General features: G+C 53.6%; 1 protein-coding gene across 1 annotated transcript in view; it reads right to left on the bottom strand.

Annotated features, from left to right (window-relative positions):
• Positions 1-19,299, bottom strand: part of Abcg1 (ATP binding cassette subfamily G member 1) — a 57,038-nt gene that overhangs the window by 34,548 nt on the left and 3,191 nt on the right. Inside the window, exon 2 of the mRNA XM_026379428.2 lies at positions 16,313-16,556. Coding sequence (XP_026235213.1) covers positions 16,313-16,556 — 244 coding nt within the window. The remainder of the gene's footprint in view (positions 1-16,312; positions 16,557-19,299) is intronic.

Below are 19,299 nucleotides of genomic sequence, written 5' to 3'. Positions count from 1 at the left end.
CAGCTATAGAAAATTTTTCTATTGATGGTAGAAGGTAAATCGCCTCACTCAGAATAAAATAAATATACATATATAAGATACAAACTTACATGTAAAAATACTGAATGTGAAAAAAAAGGGGGGGGGGCTACTTTGAATTAACAATCTCTCAGTGCTGTGGTGGGAGTGTGGCTTGGGCACAGCACTTGGCTGGCATGCACAGGACGCTGGGGTCCATCCCCAGCCCTGAACTTTTTCTTTTTTAACCTGGACCTTGCTCTCCAGGCCCTAACATGGGCATCCAGGACCACCTGAATTTGGCAGGTTTCTCCTAGCTTTACGAAATGCTGTCACCAGCAACACGACCGTACACGTGTGTGCTCAGACCCGCCATCAGGAACACACACCCAGTCACTGCATCTCACGGTTATTCTCTCGCTCTCTGCAGGGCAACTGAAGAAAGAACTAGATCTCCCCGAGTTAGATCCTATCCCTTTACCCCAGCGCGGAGAAGCTGTGACGGCAACTCTCAGTCCCTGGAGCAAGCAGCCCTGTTTTTTTTTTTTTTTACTTGTGCACGTGGTTGAAATTATTTTGCGGAATATTTATTACCGGACAAAGTATCAGAACAGTTTTGCTGCCCGACAGGGATCTCAGGGAGGTGAAACGTGTCTGGATGGCTATCCGTTCCCACTGCGGGTTCCATTTCCTCTAAAGAAGCTACTTCTCCCTCAGCCAGCGTCCACGGGTGCCTCTCACCCCGTTCCCACCCTGTGTGTGCACGCTTAATCAGGAGTGACCTCGCTCCCTTCCTCCTGGCCCCAGCCATCTCCAGGGGCCAAGCCACACTTCCTGTGGGCAGTGTCCCTAGCCTGCCCGCCTCTCCAGACCCCCTGCAGGAACGGTTCTGCGTCTACTGCAGGCACTGATGGAGAAGCAGGCCAAGGGCACTGGGCAGCACCTTCCCTTCCTGCTGCCCCCACACACACATCATGTCCAGCAAGGGTGGGCCCCAGGAATACCCCAGGAAATACACTCCACTGCTCACCGTCCCCAAGGTCTGGCCGTGACGTCAGTACCCGCCTGCACATTCCTGGCCTTGTCTCAGCCTTGAGCTGCTCTCTGCCTGGCTCTCAGGGGGCTTCTATTTGCGTGTCTAGACTCAGGGGCCTCCCTTCACCTCCCTCCCACAAACAGGAACCCTGCTTCAGTCCTGTTTCTGCTTTGAAACCTGTCCCCTCCTCTGGGCTCTTCCTGTCCCATGGTGGCCGGGGAAGCCACCTCGCCTGCTCTGGATTGCAGGATGTGCAGCAAGGCCCGTCTACAAACAGAAGGGCACTCTTGCCAAGAAGACTGCTTCCTGCGGCCCCTCGAAGCTCATCCGGATCAGGACAGTCTCTCCCCCACTTCCCGAGCCTCCTATCTGGACGGAATGAACTCTGGCTGTTCAGTCATTTGTATCACTGCAAATCCCTGACCCAGACTCGTCTCCAAGTCCATGGAAAGGCTCGACCTTCTAAGCAAACGCTCCTCTCCAAAGCCCTGGGACCTAGAGGCCTACTTCATCCTGCCTGCGCCCTGGCACAGTACAGAGGTGTCTAGAATCCCTGGGAGGCCCCCAAGGCACCCCTAGGGAGCACAGGGCCCAGCAAACGCCACCCTCACTCCAGTTGCCCCACTCCTAAGCTGGGCCTGAGTTCCACAGGGTGCCTGTGGGCAGAGTTGGCTGAGTGACTGGGGCAAGCTGGACACTGCAGTCACAGGGCGTCCTGCTTGGAGGTCACTCGAGCAAAATGGCGGTGGTCACGGTGGAGCCTGCCTGCCCCTACTGGGTCTGCCTCCAGCCAAGCCACACGCCCTGCACCTCGACTCCTCCTGCAAGCTTGTCTTCTTCCCACAGTCGGCCTGTGTGCAGACGTCCTTCCCCAGGAGGAAGGTCACTCTCGGCCCATGCTGGTGTCTTCCAGGCTTTCTGTGGTGGGGAATGGGTGTCCTGGAAACAGCGCTGCCCTTTAGCGGCAGCAGCAAGAAGACCCCACAGCACCCAGCACATGCTCAGTCAGTGTGGCCACATCCACAACCAAAGGACAATTTTTAAAACTAGTGAATTATGATCCTTGCCAGTAGGAATCTGCATCACTTAGTGAGGAAAAGCTCAAGCTCTTGACCAGGAACAGAGAGGACTGCAAAGCTAGACAATAACGTAAACAATATCACAAGTTAGACTGTGGGAAGTGTGGTGCAGGAGGGGTCAAACGAGTGTCTGGCCAGCAAGTGCTGGCTGTGTGGACAGTGGGGTCTGCTTGTCTGTGGCTCTGGGGATGGAACTCAGGCCCAGGTCAGTGCTCTACCACTGGGCCACACCCAGCCCCTGTCCGGGTCTCCCATCTGATCCCAATGCCAGGCTCTGTGCTCTCACGATGGGGTGTGCAGAGCATCGAGAGGCTGGCCCCTTAGGTGCCTGCTAGAATCTGGGACAACGGAGGCCTGGGGCTGGCCACTGCACGCTGAGTACCTGAGAGCCCCCGTGGCTACTCTAAGGGGCTCTTTTCACCCTAGGACGACCTCAGGCCCTACAAATGATTTTGTCACCTACGGTGATATCTGAGCTGAAGAGAGCAATTTTTCTTCTGTCAAAGACAAGGAAGGTTTACGGAAAGGAAATACTACTGCCAGGTGAGAGGTGCACTCCAAGCCTCCTCCCCACCACCTGTGTGCACGGTGACTGACAGCCCTGTGACAGACGTCTCTCCATCACACGACATTCCCCCATGGCAGCCTCAGTACCAGTTCTCAGTGCCGGCTCCCAGTACTAGCTCTCTGTCCACATTCCACAAAGCAACTGGCCAGTGGATAAGTCAGTCAGTGACAAAGACTGCAACGACCTTATTTGTGGGTGGGGACAGGAGATACAGATCAGCCGGGAGGAAGCTGATCATCTTCACCCCACCTCCAGGTGATGCTGCAAACCAGCACCCACAGACACACAGAGGTGAAGTGTGGCTCTGGGTCGCATGGACTCTCCTAAACAAGTGTACTGCCAATTGCCTTTCTGTCCTGTTACCAGCATCTGAAGCCTGCTGTCCCCAGATCAGCACGCTGGGATCAGGAGCCTGGAAAGGAGGGGCCCAGGAGCTCTCCAGATTCACAGGGGGCTCCTGAGACCGTACCCTTCAGCACAGAGCAGTGGTCTGCACCTCTGTTGGTGAAAGGAAGCTCACTTTGAGGCCTTGGGGACACCTGAGCCTTTCTGAGCAGCCCCCCTCAATCCTTCCAGCCATCAGGGAAGGGTGGGCAAGGCCACTTCCCGCTCCTTCATTGAAGGGTCAGATGTGGCTCGCCAGTGGCCATCCCTTCCTTGAAAGTTCTTAACGTGGAGTCCTAGACCTGGAACACCAAGGTGTCCTGGGCACGTTAATGTGCAAACTTGACTGACCCACACCCTCTAGCTCAGAACCGCTGGGTGGGCCCAGATGCCTGTTCTCAAAGCCCTCGAGCCACACTGGGATTCCCTGGGGCCTGGACATGACTCCAACAGCCTTTGACTTCTAGAGGCCCGAAAAAACAACAGGACGCATGGACAGCTCCAAGGTCACTGGGGCTGCTCAGCTCCGAAGGACTATGGTGTGGAGTGTGCAGAAAGCAGAGCCAGAGGACAGCAAATAAGTCCTGAGGCCAGTGGTCTCCACCACAGCCTAGGTGCCGTGTCCTCTACTGTCCCTCCGAGGTGTTTCCCTAAGAGCCGGTATGCCCTGATGGGAACTCAGAAACACATGCTTGGCTAACTCTGCTCTAAATAAATTGCACCAGAGTCTCTCCTGTCACCGCCTGCTTGTCCTGGAGCTGGGCCTCATTCCTCCGCACCCTCCGCGGCAGGTATTCTTATAAACCAGCAGCCGACACCTCGGGGCACTCTAAAGACAGTGTGGGAGTGATTTCTTAGGTAACTGTGAGTATAAATGCCTGAGTCCAAAACCCCCATAGAAACGCCCTTCGGCACTCTCCTGTCCCCTCCCCCCCACCCCACCCCACCCCACCCCCAGCTCACTGCAGTCACCCGGAGGGAAGGATTCCCACCTGCACTGCGGTCAGGACGAGTGGACACTGAGATCTGGAGGGCCAGTCTGGGTCTCAGCCAGCAACCTAGAGGCAGGCCACATGGGGTGTGGCCAGTGCTCTCACCTCTCATCCGCCCAAGTCAACACAATCCCCAGAGAAGGACCCGTTCCATCACTGCAACTGAGCCCTGGCCCCGGTGGCTGTGCCACGCTGTGCGGGAGGGGGGGGGATTCCTGCTGAGCCCACCCCACCCTGCATGCCCTCCTCCTGCCCAATGCACCTGGTGGCCACGGGTGGTGCAGGCGGCAGGCCTGCTCTGGTCCTGACTATTGGCTCTCCCAGAGGCAGAGGAGGGGTGAGATCGGGGTCGGGGTGAGATCGGGGTCAGCGGAGACAGGAGGAACAGCGTGTAGTGAGCAAGCACGGTAAAGTCTCGAGTTCATTGAGGATGGCCGTGGCCAAGGAAGCTGCCGGCTGTTTCACATGACCCTGGAAGACACACAGGAGGAAGGTGGGGTCTGGCAGCTGGGGTTGGTCCTGGGGTCCACCTGTCACAGGCTGGGACTCTGAAACCAAGTCACGATTTCTTAGTTAATGAGAGAATGGGCCTCACGTGACAGCTGAGGATGGGGCCTGGCAGGGGGACGGGGCCTGGTCAATGTTGTGCCACTCCATGTCTGTCATCTGCTTCCTCTCCTACGTCCTCAGGATTCTTTGCAGCCCAAGATGAGCACACATAGGGTCCCCAGTGCCCTGCAGAGGGCACCACAGGCTTCCAGGGCCCTGGTGTGAAAATGAAATGGCATCTGGGGCTTCGATTCAGAAATGAGATACCAGAAGCCTGGAGCCACCAAAATGACCACAGAGGAGCCTCCTAGAGCTTAGGCCCCTTGCCCAGCTCCCAATTCTGAAGAAGCCACTCAACCAAGGTTGTCACTTGAGTGCTGTATCTATCCATCTGCAGCAGGCTGCACTGGAGGGATGTCTAGTCGCCAACGCAGAAAGCCACTCTGGGGTGCCCGTCACCCGGGAACTCACATGAGACGCAACCCCCGGGGCCTCGGGCTGGATCCCTTGGGCTTCACCACTGGCAGCCCTGTGAGCCTGGGCCAGTCCTAAGCACCTCCCGTCCTCTCCTCGCTCATGGGGTGGCAGAGAGGTGCGTGTGGGTGAGCCACTGAGGACACTGCGGGCCCAGGGTTACCAAGCCCACAAGCACCACAAAGTCTTCCTCCCAGGGCCGGAGCCCGGACTGTGCACCAGGCTTCCTTGGAGAATGATCACCAAAGGGATCCATCTCAGGCTCTCGGCCACCACTGGTAGGTTATTCTGTCATGAATAACTTTCTAAGAAGTAGGCAGGTGTCTATTGACACCTCAGGTTGGGCATGGCCTCGAGGTGGGGATCATCGCCCTTGGAATTTCCTCCTGACAGGAGGGGAGTAACCCACGTGCTGTCCAGCGGGGCAGAGATAAAGAGGGGTCCACACCAGACTCCCCCTCTGGAGCCCACATCCCCAGCCGCAGCACCTCGGTGTCCTCCACTGAGAGAGTTTAGCTAAAAGGCGTGAGGCCTGGAATTGTTTCATCAAAAGAAACAGAGAGAAAATGACAAACCAGCTCAGAGCACAGCTTGATTCATCGTAAGCTTTTTTTATTACATATTAACTTGGAGTCACTGCAAAGAATGGGAAATGCATTTTCTATCAACAACAAGATGACAGGATTGACGGGAGATAACTGCAAATGCAGGAACTACACGTGGACAGCCCCCCCTCAGGTGGCAGAGGCTAGGCTCGCCTGGGCACCCGCACTGCCCTTGTCCTGCCTCGGCTGCCAGTCAGAGCAGCGGGCACGGCAGCCTCCATGTTCGGGCATGAAAATCTAGCCACAGACTAAAATACACAGCCGATAAAATCTCACATCCTCCTAAAATGACCTACATTAACCTCCCTCATGAGGCAGGTTCTGAAGTGTAACGCTGCTGCGGAGCTTTGTTTCAATGGTGGAAATTTCCACTCTGCCACTCACAAACGTCCATGCTTAAATACAAATAGTCTCAAAGACACAAAGCTCATCACCCAGTGACTTGGACGTTCTCAAAAGCCCTCCAGCAGGGACGAGGCTGCAGCTACCTGTCTGCCACCTGTCAATGTGCCACTCTTATACAAGAAGCTTTAGTCAACATCTCTGAAGTGAGTGTTGACTTAGTCCCAATATCAGTCATGAGTGGAAACCAGGGTACATCTTAGGGAAGGAAGAGGAAGTCTCAGAGAACAGCCTCAGGAAGCTAGGAAACTCTACCGTCAGGGACAACGGAGAGCTCAGAGCATGGGGACTAGAAAGGCCGGGTGCAGTGGGAGACACCCTGGGCTGCCTGGCAAGGGACCTCGGGGCTCCAGCCACATCACCTTCATCCCTCGCAAGACGTGCAAGACAACCTTCCTGCAGGGCTGCTGGGAAGGCGGAATAAGTCACTGCTCCAGAGCCAGCCGGTACCAAGCTGGTATTACCACGAGCAATAGGAGTAAGAATGCATAATGAAGCCAACAATGTAAAAACCAACGCTTTGGCCAATTTGAGGTAAAACTCCCAAACGCATTAGCCCCTCATGAAGCAACGCCTCAGTTTTACCCACTTTTACTCTGGGACTGGCACTCCCACCAGCCCCATCTGCCTCATGGAAACTGGGGCCCAAGGTCATATGGTTAATAGGGGAGGAGCCAGGACTCAAAGGCAGGTGCCTGATGAAGAACCCAGAATCCTATCACCTAATACCCTATCTGCCAACCTCAATGCAGGGAGTCAGTGGTTGGGGTGACCTAGGAAGTCACGCAAGATCCCGTTCCATGTGCCCAAGCCTCTTTCTTTTCCTCCCTACTCCTGAGCCCTCTGTGGGTTACAGGGATAGACTTCTTCTCTGATTTCATTCATTAGTGTGTGCTGACTGTAAGCCAGGCCTGGGCCAGGCAGCAGGGACACAGGAGTGACAGAACAGTGCATCTGCAGCTCAGAAGGGGCAGAGGGCTGTGAAGGTGCCCAGAAGGGCCTTCCTGACCAAGGCAGTCGGCAAATGAGGCAGGCTTCCCCCAGCCTGGGAAGGCTAGGTGGGTTCCCTGCAGAGGGCATCAAGTGGGCAAAGGAAACACAAATGCCTGATCCTAGGGACAGAAAGTCTCTACCGGGAAAGGAGAAGGGAAGCTCTGGCTTCCTGGCTCACCATCAGCACAGGGAGTCCTTAAGAACTCGAGGTGTGCAGGCTTAGAGCAATGCCAACTCTGCGTCACCACACCAGGCAAGCAAGCAGCGGAAAATCATTAGTCCAAATGGTCTCCTTGTGTCTATTCAGGAACCCAGAAGGTTGGGCAAAGCAGACAATGGTGTTTAACATTTCACAAGACACCTAGATTGATCCCCAAGAACTGGCCAGACCAGTGTCTAGAGAAGGACAGGAGTCCCAGGTCTTCTAGATATTCAAATGGAGCACAGCTGGTAGAAATCACATGTGTCTTACATTTATGGTTCACCAATATCAGTAGATAAATAAATATCATAGATGCTGCGGCAAACACGCCCAAAGCTCAGCTGTTATTTGTCCTGGCATCCTCAGCCATACCCAGGGTGGGAGTGACTCAGCAGAGGTGGGGGAGCTGTCACCTTGCACATGACCCTCTGAATTCCAGCTGGCTTAGTAGAGCCACACCCGTTTCAACGGGGAATTCACGGTCCCAAAGGCAGCCCAGGTCCTGGTCCAGTGCCACCCACCAGGCTGCCCTGATCATGGCTTCCCGACACTGAACTTAAACAAGGACTTTATAAAAGTCCCACATGGATCCTTCACAAGATCCCCGGCCACAGAACAACTGTGGACGGAAGGGCGCTGGGGAACCGGAGTCTCCCGCCCGCGGTGTCGCGCAGGCTGCGGGCCATTCCACTGTCCCTCAGTGAGGTCTCCGACTCCGCTCCAGCAGAAAGCCAGCCCGGACGTCAGCGCAACCGTCATGATGGCTCCCCCACCCGCGGGGCTGGCTCCCACCTCCCGGGGTCCTCGGGCACTGGGTACAGGGGGAGCCTACGGAGCGGGGACGGGCCCCAGTCCGCGAGGCTGAGCCGACCGGAGGCCGAGCACCCGGACCAGGGCGGCCGCAGCATCCCCTCCCGCCCTAGCAACAGCGCCAGGCGCCCGGCCAATCGCGCCGCTCCCCGCCGCCACCGAGGTTACTAGCGAGCGTTGACCGCTAGTAACCCCGCGCGGGCGGCAGATGACGGCCAGGCACTGCGCATGCGCGGCAGCTCGCCTCAGCCCCGCCCGCACCTGCCTGCATTAGGGGGCCGCGCCTTGCAGTCTTCCAGAACCCAGACTTCACCTACAGTTAGCCCCCAGCAAGCCTGCAGCCACACCTGCATCTGAGCAAAAGGAAGCTAGTGGGAGCAGGTGTGTCCAGCCATCTGCAGTGGCCCCAGGCCCGGCCAGCCTGAGAAAGGAGGGTTTTTACTCAAAAAAGCCCACATATGGCTGCACTTGGCGGCAGAGGACAATTGGCCAAAATGAACTGTCCTTTGGAATGAACGTCTGTAACCCCTTCCCGGAGGTCCAGCGCAGCCCCCAGTGGATGGTGGTGGGGTTGTGGACACTGAACAGAGCCCAAAGCTGCCCTCTGCCCAAGCACATGAACATCCAGGGCGATCTCAAGGGCCAGGAAGGCTTAACACGGCCCACTTTAGGTATATCTGAGAAGCTGCAAACGGAGAGAGGTTTCCTTGGAGCACTGAGAGGCAGGAAGTCAAGACTTGAGGTTCAGGTCTGAACCCTGGCCTGGCTCTTACTTTCCAGGGGTCCTGAGCAGGCTGCTTCCTCCTAGAGAAGATAGCTATATGAGGTGCCTCCCTGGGGCTCCCAAAGGATTTAATGAGACAATGTGCTAAAGCAAACAGCTTTTGCTCAGTAAACATGGGTTATTTTTAATCAAAAAATAAACACTTCTCCCCCAAAAGTGGGAGGGGATAAGTAACAACTGAGAAATCCCATAAAACTCCTGCCAAAGGTTCACTTTCAAGATGGGTGCTGGGGTGTCAGGAGAGGGACTTTTGGTTGGAGTACACCAAGTTGCCTTATGACAGCACAAGAAACAGAAAGCGTGAGTCACATTCCCCTCTTGTCAAGCTCCACCCTCACCAGAACCTGCCCCCTGTGGAACGGCTCTGGTGCCCACCTCTAAGTAGTGCTCTGCCTTCCTTTCCTCCAAGGGCCACATGCTCCTTATTTCCTCCCCTCAGGGTAGCTCTGGATTTAATACCCTTTTGCTTTGTTCTTGGCTAGCCCCACCACCACCACCTCAATTTGTGAGCTCTAGACCAAGAAAACTTGTTCTGCAGAGTTCCAAAAAGCAGAAATGGGATCAACTAATGAACATTACTCGAATCAACAGACAGAAGCATTTTCTAAGAATGAGGGTTGTGCAAATGAGGCCCTAAGGCCTGGGAGGCGTTGGTTCCTGGTTGTGAAGTATTCAGACAGGCTGGCCGTCTGCAGTTGGGATGGTGCAAGAGGCTGGCTCCCCAGTGTGGGAGGTCAGCCTGGGCAGCTCCAGGCCCCACTGGCTCAGAGATGGGACTCTAAATATAGGTCTCAGTTGGACCTAACCACAACCTTGAGTTCACTCTTGCATGTCTTACTTTTGACAGGGAATGGCTTTTACCCCACAAAGCACCAAGGTAACCAACAACACACAGCTGGCAAAGTGGGAAGTGAAACTCTTGACTGCTGATCAGGCTACGTGAACCCTGCAGCCACATCTGTTGCCATCCTTGGCCCTGGAAACTGCGACTGACACCTCTTCCCACATGAGCAAAATGCCTGGCATCAGATCTGATGGTAAGCTTTCTCGGGCACAGCATGGACTTCACCATCATGTATCAGATAAAGCATTCGCCTCATGGCAAACCCTAGTTTGCAGGATGTGGTCTTCCTAAATAGTTCTAATCTGACGTGCACGGTTACCTTTGTTCCTTAAATAATCGAATCTGTTGATCCTAGAATTGAACTCAAAAGGAGCAGGTGTGTGGTTACTAAACATTTTTTCCTGCCAATTTATAAACAAAAGAAATGGTTTCATGTTCGACCAAATGTCCCCTGAGGTTATTTCTTGCCCTGGCAGATTAGATTCTGGTTTAAGGGGAGGACTTCAGTTTGGGGATATGAAGTTTTCAAGATGCAAGCCTACAGGTGCTAAATGCAAGCAGACACCCCCATTCAGGGAGAATGAGTGTGTCATGGATGTCCTCAGAAAGCAAGGCAGTGGCAGCAATGCCCTGAGCAGGGCACAGGCCTACCTAGTTGTTTGAAGAAGCCAGATGGCTTAAGAATAGGAGCCCTCCCCAGGAGAGTGACAGAGAATTAGCATGCCTAAATAAGGATCATGCCAATCAGAAGGTGAAATAGAAGAGCAGACGCGGAGGCCCACATCTCAGGGCCATCTAAGCCAGGTCTAGAGGCTGCCGCACCCTAAGCTGCAATGCTTTGTAACCAAAGACCTCCAACTCCAGGTCATCTGATGATGGTCTGGCTTCCCACGAGGCATGTGAAGGGAGAGGACACGTGCAGGCTGGAGGAGGGGGGCTGCCAGGCCCTGGCTGTGAAGACTCTCCTTGTGAACCGGCACACACAGGCACTAAGCGCTCGTGTCCGTGAGTCTGCTGAGCTGGCCCATTCCTGACATTGTCTCTAAGCTTATTTGGGGGCCTTTAAGGCAGAAGTTGAAAACAGTTCCAGAAAGCCTTATCACTGAAGGTGCTGTCCCTCAGGGCTCTGAGTGGGTGGCCTGCCTATCTGTCCCCTGGGAGCCACCAAACCCTGAGCACCTAAGAACTGGGCCCAGTGGGGAAGGAAGGAGCTCTCCAGTCCTTTGAGTTCACTGAGGCAAACTCCTCTTTGTAAGCACCCCAGCCTCTAGCAAGGAATCTTTGCAAGGAGACTGCGGCTATCACACTTCAGGAAAAAATTAGCTACAGCATTAAAAGCAATTTCTCTTTACACCCAAAGAAAGCGACCTTAGCACAAAAGTTCCAAAGAAACACAAAAGCAATTCTCCCTAGGGGGCTACCAATCTCCCCTCAAGTCTGAGCAGCCCTTGACAGCCCACCGCCATCCTGAGGACCCTGCAGCCTTCCCTTCCCTGGGCTGCCCTTCCCTGCCTGTGCCAGTGAGTTGGGTCATGCCACCCAGCACATGGTTCCAATCCAGCCTTCCTCATGGAATTCCTGAAAGGATTTGCTAGTGGTTCACCCCTCATTTTTGCCAGCCTGTAATGACAAGTCTTGGAAAATAGCTATGGAAATTAAGGGAAAGCAAACTTCACCTTGAGAAGGGTGTTCAAAAGCATTTTTGCAGCTTAGAAGCAAACCAATACGGATAATCTAACATGGAGCTGCCCAGAATGTTTAACTCCTGCCTGGGTTTTGGAAAGCATGTGGCTGGGTTAGTTTTAAAGCTGCAGTGGTACTCCATGGAGTGTGGCCGGGGGAGATAATGCCCACCGGAGAACAGTGAAGAAAACACTCTAAAACCCCAAGTGTGACTGCTGTTGTCCCCAACCTGAACTTCATCACAGGGCCATGCCAGGGGTCCTCTCCCCATGCTCACAGGCTCCCCTCACTGATGAGGGGACAGAACAGGGTGTCTGCACAGGGGGAAGAATTCCTCCCCACACCCAGGGGCAGCCGCATCCCAGCAGGCTGATGAAAAGGAAGACAGGGCAGACCCCAACCGCGCCATCTGCAGGTGGGGCACGGTGCGTCCCCCGCAGGGCCCAGTGTTCCCAAGGTTCCCTGTGGACAACTGACCTTGCCCTGAAATCCCAGGTCAGGTTTCAAGTCCCACATTCCCTACTGCGGTGACCTGGGTACATCTCCAGATGTCATGTCACAGTCTTTCACAAGTAGAATGGACAGAATTCCTCCTGAGTCCACGGTGAGCCAAGTGGCCTGAGACCATGCCCTAAGACAGTCGACTGTGCATGAAAGGGTCCAGAGATACTGGGGGGAGGGCAAGCCTACAGAGCACCCAAGCCTGCCTTCCACCCACGGGGGCCATTGTGTCGAATGTGAATGAACCCCTATGTGAAAAACCTCCTCACTCTCATCTCCACCTCTGAATTGGTTATGTGGACTCTCTTCTTCACAAGGGTCCCAAGTGCTACCAAAAGGTGTCTATCTTATAGGAAGCTCGGGCTGCTTCCCAGAGTCACACTAGGGGTGATCTGAACGCCAGCTCTCTGGTCCATCCCCTGATACAACGGTCTGTGTGACAGCACTAAGTTCGTCAGTGTTCCAAACCACCCATCCCATCCACTCGAGCTACGCGAGCGAATTCCTTGAGGGAAAGTAATTACTGTATCCGAAGCCGGTGAAATTATCCTTGGGGTGTGCTTCTTCCTCCTGAGAATAGCTCCTCTCACAATTACGCTCTCCACCAGGAATCTATTATATGAGCTACTTTGCCCTCCAAAGACATCATTAATCATATGGTGAAAGTGTAACTACAATTGAAAATACAAGATGTTTTGTGAAACGCCAAGTTCAATGCTTGGCCATCGCCCTGCTCCGTGGTTAAAGAACACAGGCCTGACATGTCCTTAAAAATACTGCTCTAGGCCCACTCGACACCTCTCTTCTAAGGTGGCTGAAGTTCCCTCTTCCCTGCTTGCTTTACATAACCGTTGGAGTTCACACTGCCACCGAGGTCACAGGCCCAGCTCGCTGGTACAGCATTCTGTGCTGAGCTGTGTGGGAGCACCGTGTCCCAGGAGAAACTGAGGGAATGGCTTTCCCGGAATCCTCTAGTGTCTGGGAAGTGGAAAGGAACGACTTCTCCCGGCTTGGGCTCTGACCGTGGGCAGAGCACAGGGCTCCCTGTTTCCTTCCCCGAGCTCTGAGGCAGTCGGACCCTGAGCTCTCAAAACTTCTTTGCCTCTCATGTGGTCCCTTAAGTGACGTCAGGGTGTCCAGCCCCAGAGTGATTGTTACAGTTAGCTCAACTCTTGGAGTCGAATTTTAAAAACCGAAAACAATCAACCTAATACCGTCAGCTAATCGGGTGACAGTGTAAGAGAAGTCACTCCTATGCTGGAGGCCATCCTTGGAGTCAACACAGAGATGACAGCCACCACGAGGAAAAAGAAATGCAGAGAAGTGGCTAGGACTGGGCCTCTCAGCCTGACCCCGTCACTGCTGGGGCCTGAGATGCTCACTAGAAATCAGAGGACAAAGCAGGAAAAGGAGGTGCCCACCTGCACAGGTGGGGCAGCCTCTGCTTACTGAGGAGCAGAGGAGAGGGCGGTACCATGTGGGAGTGGTACGAGAGGAATCCGCACACACCAGTGCCCAGAAGGACACCTGCAGGGCAGCCCTGGGCCTGGCCAGATTAACGCAGGCTTTATTGTTCATGCTGGGTGTGGCCTCGTTGGAGTAATGGGGTACCAGGATATGGCAATCAAGAGCAGACTGTGAGGGGGGCAGGGAGCACGGAAAGGTCTCCCTCCAGCGGGGACACCCCAGGTTTCCTGGTTGTGGCCTCCAGCCCCATGGACCACGGGGTTCCATGACACTCCTAGGGCACCTGAGCCTCCAGGATGGCACTGCTTCCTGCTGGCTGCATGAACCAGCATTCTGGAAGCCCCTGAACTGGGCAAGCCATGGCCAGCATGCCACCACAGAAGGAGAAACTGCTGTTCAGTCCCAGGCCTGTCCCTGCCCGGCTCAGGAGCATAGACAAGCCCTGAACCCCTGCCAGCCGCTGTGCCCCTTCCACAGAGTGACAAGAAGATGGGTGATTCTTTCCCACCCTAAACTCATGCCGGAGTGGTAAACCATCGAGACTCTGATTTGTAGATTCCAGGAACAAAGAAGGACTGGGTCAAGGGGCTGGGAGGACAGGGACAGACCCAGCACACCCAGCAGCTGCCACTGAGGAAGAAGCGACCCGGGGAGGAAGTGTGCCAGCACATCACACCTCACCGGTTTCTCAACCAGCAACTGGGACACACCAGGCCAATCACCTCTGTCACCCGCTCTGGCTTTGCCTCTCTGACTCATGGGCAAGTCCCGCAGACCCATTTCCACCTCCTCCCTGCAGGAGCCCACGGAGGTTACTATAGGGCAAGCAACTACCCAGTGGCTCCTGGCTGAGCTTCCTGAGGGCCACTCAGAATGGACAGTTGTGTCCCTTCATTGCCAAGAAGCCACCACCTGCAGGCTGACTCAGATGGTGGATATAAACAGTTTGAACGCTTAGAGAACACAGGGTGGACAAGCCACACAGCTGGTGAGGTGGACAATACTCGCAAACCACAGCTGGGCACCTCTGTGGCCAGACTTTATGTGCCAGGTTTCACACCAAGATGCTGTCAGGGTATCCACACATCTTCACGTCTGCATCACAAGCCATTTTCCTCTTAGGGACACCCACCCCATCTCCACCCTCAGATGGCCTCTCCAAGGCCACACACAGCAGAGGGATGGAAACCGCTCTGTGCCCCTCCCAGGTTGGCCACAATCACACAAACAAACAAGGCCGAACACAACAACCCTGCCCCAGTGGTTTCTTGGTACATGTTTCTATAAAATCTACCTTTGAGTTAGAAAGAAAAAGCTACACCTCTATGTTGAAATTCCAACAAGCTCAAAAGAATGGGCCCAAACCTGAGCCTGGCACAGAGTTTTTTCTAAACAAAACAGGCTGGCATGCTCTAAAAATGTGAGTATCAGCTAACCATGGAATGCAGTCGGCCCCTGAGAGGGCACAGGATCTGCTCCTGGTTGTACCAACACAGGCATAATCACCCAACAACCACGGGCCTCCTGGGTCCCAGGAAGCAGGCTTGCTTAGGTTCCAACTTCTGTTTACAACAAGTCCAGGTGGCCCACACTAGCGATCTTAAAGGCTCAGTTTCAAGAGGGTGGAGAAACAAAACAAAGACATGAGGGAAAAGAAGAAATAAAAAGAAAAACAGAAAATCCGCATGGGTCCTTTTCAAAAAGAAAGAAAGGATGAGTCCAGATTTACTGAGAGTCCTAAAAATTATATTATTCCGGGGGTGCCTGCATCACTTTTTCTGATCCAAATTCCTCTCAGATTTCCAAGTTGCTTCTAGTGCTTCAGTAGAAATAAGAGACCAGCACCCTCCTCCCCAGCCACTCCCACCAAAGGAGGGGTCCCCCGATGGACAATGTGTGGACATCGAGCCCACAAGAGGCAGATCAGGTGGACAAAGAAGTACCGACCCGGGAGGTGTCAAGGCTCTGCATGCTGGAAGTCGGGCTGGGCCAGGTGGCTGAGAAACTTAAACGCTCGTCATGACCCCCTGAGCACCCAGAAAACTGGAGGCAACATCCTGCACAGAGTGGCTTGACGGGACCCCTGGGTTCCCTCCCCCCACTCCCTCTGTTTTCATCTACACCGCCCACTTTCCAACAGTTGGCTTTTCTGCAGCCCAACAGCACCTCCCATCTCAGAGCCCTTCCAGATGATGGGTTCTCAGAGAGTCATGGCAAGCGCTGGCTTCCTGACAAGTCAGACCTGAGAGATGGCTCCTGCCTTCCGGTTTACTCTGCATAGCTGAAGGGCAGACACAGACTGACACACACAGTGTCCACCAAAGATAGCCTGGAGCACCTGCCAGAAATGAGCACACACGGATACCGGCCAACAGACTGAGCATCCCCAGTCTGAAAATCTGAAACCAAAATGCTCCTAAGTCTCAACCTTTTGAGCAATGGCATGACACCACAAGTAGAAAATTCCACAACTGACCTCACGTGACATGTTGCAGTTAAAATGTAGGTGCACTAATAATATTGCATAAGGTGTATATGAAACGGACAAAGGTCAGGTTTATGTATCTCATTATACATACTGAGATATCCATCCCTGAGATACCTCATTATGTATAAGCAAATATTCCAAAATCTCAAAAACTAATCTAAAATCTGAAATACTTTGGGTCCCAGGCATTTCCAATAAGAGATACTCAACCTGTAAGAATACCACAAAACTTTACAGTCACCGTGAACTTTCAGACCACTTAGTCCAAACTTTTCATTTCACGGCTGAGAAGAAGTTGGCATAAAGCAATTAAATAAGTCAGCCTGGACAGCGAAGGCATTGGAAGGGAATCTCAGCCCCCCGACTCCCAGGCCTAGGTTTTCCCCCAAATGACCAGTGGCTTCCATCCACAGTCTCTTTCCAGTTCAGTGTCCAAATCGGCCTCTCTCCCTACCTTTCTTCCTCCACCAGGGTCCTTCGGGAACGGAGTAGGAAAGGTCTTTGAATTCGATGTTCACAGCTGCTCTCCGGGGCAGGGAGGAAAAGCGCTGGGCCTCGGTGAGATTGTTGTCCACCTTCTTCAGATGCCCGTTCAGAAGGTCGGTCTCAGCATCGTCCACATTGCTGGAGACCACCTCGTCCACGGAGACGCACACAGACTTGGGCTCCGTCATCGCTGCGGAGTAACTGCTGGCATTCTAGAAAGATGAAGAGGAAGCACAGACGTGTTATCTGGCACCCAGAGAGCAGGAAAGTCAGGAGACGGGCATGAGGCTTTGGCTCGGGGCGTCCATTATTCACAGCCCGCTTCTCTCGCAGGAGCAGGCACCGACCACAGGCACTGCCATGGCCAGCCTTCACTCTTTCTTCTATTAAAGATGCTTAGATAAAATGTTAAACTGAACTTCCTTCGGAACCATAAAATGTAATCACGAGACCATAGTGTAAGTGAATCACCTCTTCAGTGAAGATAACACCAGCCACCATGAAACGTTATTTGTTTATGGTCAACTCATTAAAAACATCAAACACACATGAGGCTGCTAAGAAACGCTTAACTGGTAAAGATTTATTGAAAAGCTGTTTGAGTGCCCTCCTTTTGAAATCCCGTAATGAATGCACAAGTAGAGCTGTGGGGTTTGTGGGGACGGGCTTTGTATTTTACTTTTAAATTTCCCAAATCACTTGTGACTCTCTCACTGCGATTTCATAAGACCACCGAGGAGCAGGAAGGCTTCACCTTTTTTCTCTATCATACAGACAAGGAAGCTGAGGCACAGTTTAAGGAGCTGCTCAAAGTGAAGGGCAGAAGTGACGTTGGAATTTGAGTCATCACAAAACTCTAGGTGTTCGTCCGGCTGCATGGCCACAGTGCCTCAGGCCTGCATTGGCTTTTTCCTTCCGCTGTTGGGATGGAACCGTGCCTGGCACACGCTAGGCAAGTGCCTGACCTCTGGGTCGCACCTCCACTCCTGCACTGGCCTTTCAGCTCCTGTCGGGAGTCAAGTGAACTGTAGCCGACAGGCCAGCGGAGACCAGAAGCAGTTATGCACAGGAGGGGTGGGCTTTCTCATGACTCGGGGATCCTGGCCCAGTCAATAAGCCCCAGAACCTCCAAACACAGAAGAGCCCTGGGGTTCTGAATGCTTTTCTAGATGTCTCCTGAATCAAATGCAGGGGCCTTTCACAACACTCCACCATGCTGCTGACAGTGTACCTCTGTAAGAGCGCCTGCCCCCCCCCAAGCCTGCCCACAGGTCACTTCAACTGCACTACCCAGGGACAATGCCCCTGTCATTTGTTCTAAAGTGAGAACACATCATGTTGTTCCTCTTCCATAGGTTTGCTAATTATTTATCAAAAAAACAAAATAAAACCAGAGAACAGATTGTCTATAAATAGGCCCCCACACAAAAAAAACTCAAATGGTCACCTCCCCCTACTAGCATGTTCCCTTGAGGGCAGGTGCCTGAATCACAGAGAAGCCAGAGTTAGTTCCACTAAGTATTTAGGGTTCCAGAATCTAGCTCTAAGCTTGGGGGTTTTAAACACTTGAAACACAACTGGGGGTTGGGAATGGAGAGTTGGGCACAGGAATTCTGGATCTTTGGTGGTGGAAAATATAGTTTCTCATTACAAAGACATCCACATACCACACGCCTAGCAGGCATTTCCCACCTCCCAAAACCTTCACCAAATGAAAACTCAGCTCATTGATTCCTGTGTGAATGGAAATGAAGGTGCAGAGTAAGGAGGTTCAGCACTGAGCATGTACGCTGTTTCAAATGCCAACCTAGGTAGGCAGAGTGAGGGAAGGCTGGTGTCTACCCTGTGCACCCTGCAAGAGCTCCTCAGGCTACACCCACCTGGCTGGGTCCTTGAAGGGGTTCTAGAAGACTCTGCTAGCTCAGTGGTCATGGGCCTTGGTGATGTGGCAGGAACGTACCCCTGTAGCCCAGAGCCTACCAAGCGTGCACCAGAGGACTTCCCTCTGCCCATTCCACCTGCCCCTTAGGTCCTTTTCTGCTGCCCCTAGTGTCACTCATGTGGACTCCAAAAAGTCTGGGAAGCACCAGGTCGTGGCTTTGGGGGCAGGGATGTTGAGGAGCAGTGGGCAACAGGTAGCTCGGGCCTGGTCCCAGAGGCCACTCCAATCCCTGCTTGCAATACAAATGGAAGCCAAGAGTGCTGGTCCCCCGCCCATACCCGCTGCAGGCTGGGCTCCCTCCCAGGACCTCCAGGGCGGGTGCTAGGGTGGGTGGAGTATTCTGGTGCCCTCTCCACTCGAGAGCCCTCTTGACCTCTACCCCTTGGATGCCAGTTGCAGTGAATCATGGATCCCTCTCCACAGGCACCCACCACAGGGGGATCCAACTCTTGAAGAAGCTCGGGTGGGTGGCTTCTTGTTGAGGAAACTCCTAGGAACACAGGGGGAAGCCACCACTGTCCCTTCCCTCAGTCATAGCAGACATCAGACAGCAGCTGTGGGTTGTGAAGAGAGTCTAGATTTTCCATTAGAGCCCAAGCCCATCTGGTCACTCACTCACTTGTTCATTCATTTAACAAACTGCACACCAGATGAAGCCAGTTCTGCAGACATGGCCTCTGGCCTCAATGAGCCCAAGTCCAAGACTTGGTCCCAGATAAGAAAACAGACAATCACAATAGGGTGGGACAAAAGCCACCCGAGACTCAGTGGGGGCACAGGAGGCTCTGAGGTGGGGGCAGGGCTCAGGGTAAAGTCTTCCTGCAGAAATATAGTCTCAGGGCTGGGGTTGTGGCTCAGTGGTAGAGCACTCGCCTAGCATGTGCGAGGCACTGGGTTCAATCCTCAGCTCTGCATAAAAATAAAGAAACAAAATAAAGATATTAATAAAAAAGAAATACAGTCTCAGCTGAGGTCAGCAGGTGAGGGGGTAGGTGCTGGAGCACCATGCTCCT

This window comes from Urocitellus parryii, chromosome 2 (genome assembly GCF_045843805.1).
Source record: "Urocitellus parryii isolate mUroPar1 chromosome 2, mUroPar1.hap1, whole genome shotgun sequence".
Lineage (NCBI taxonomy): Eukaryota > Metazoa > Chordata > Mammalia > Rodentia > Sciuridae > Urocitellus > Urocitellus parryii.
Note: the sequence above shows the minus strand (reverse complement) of the source record. Positions and strands in the feature narration are given on the sequence as shown.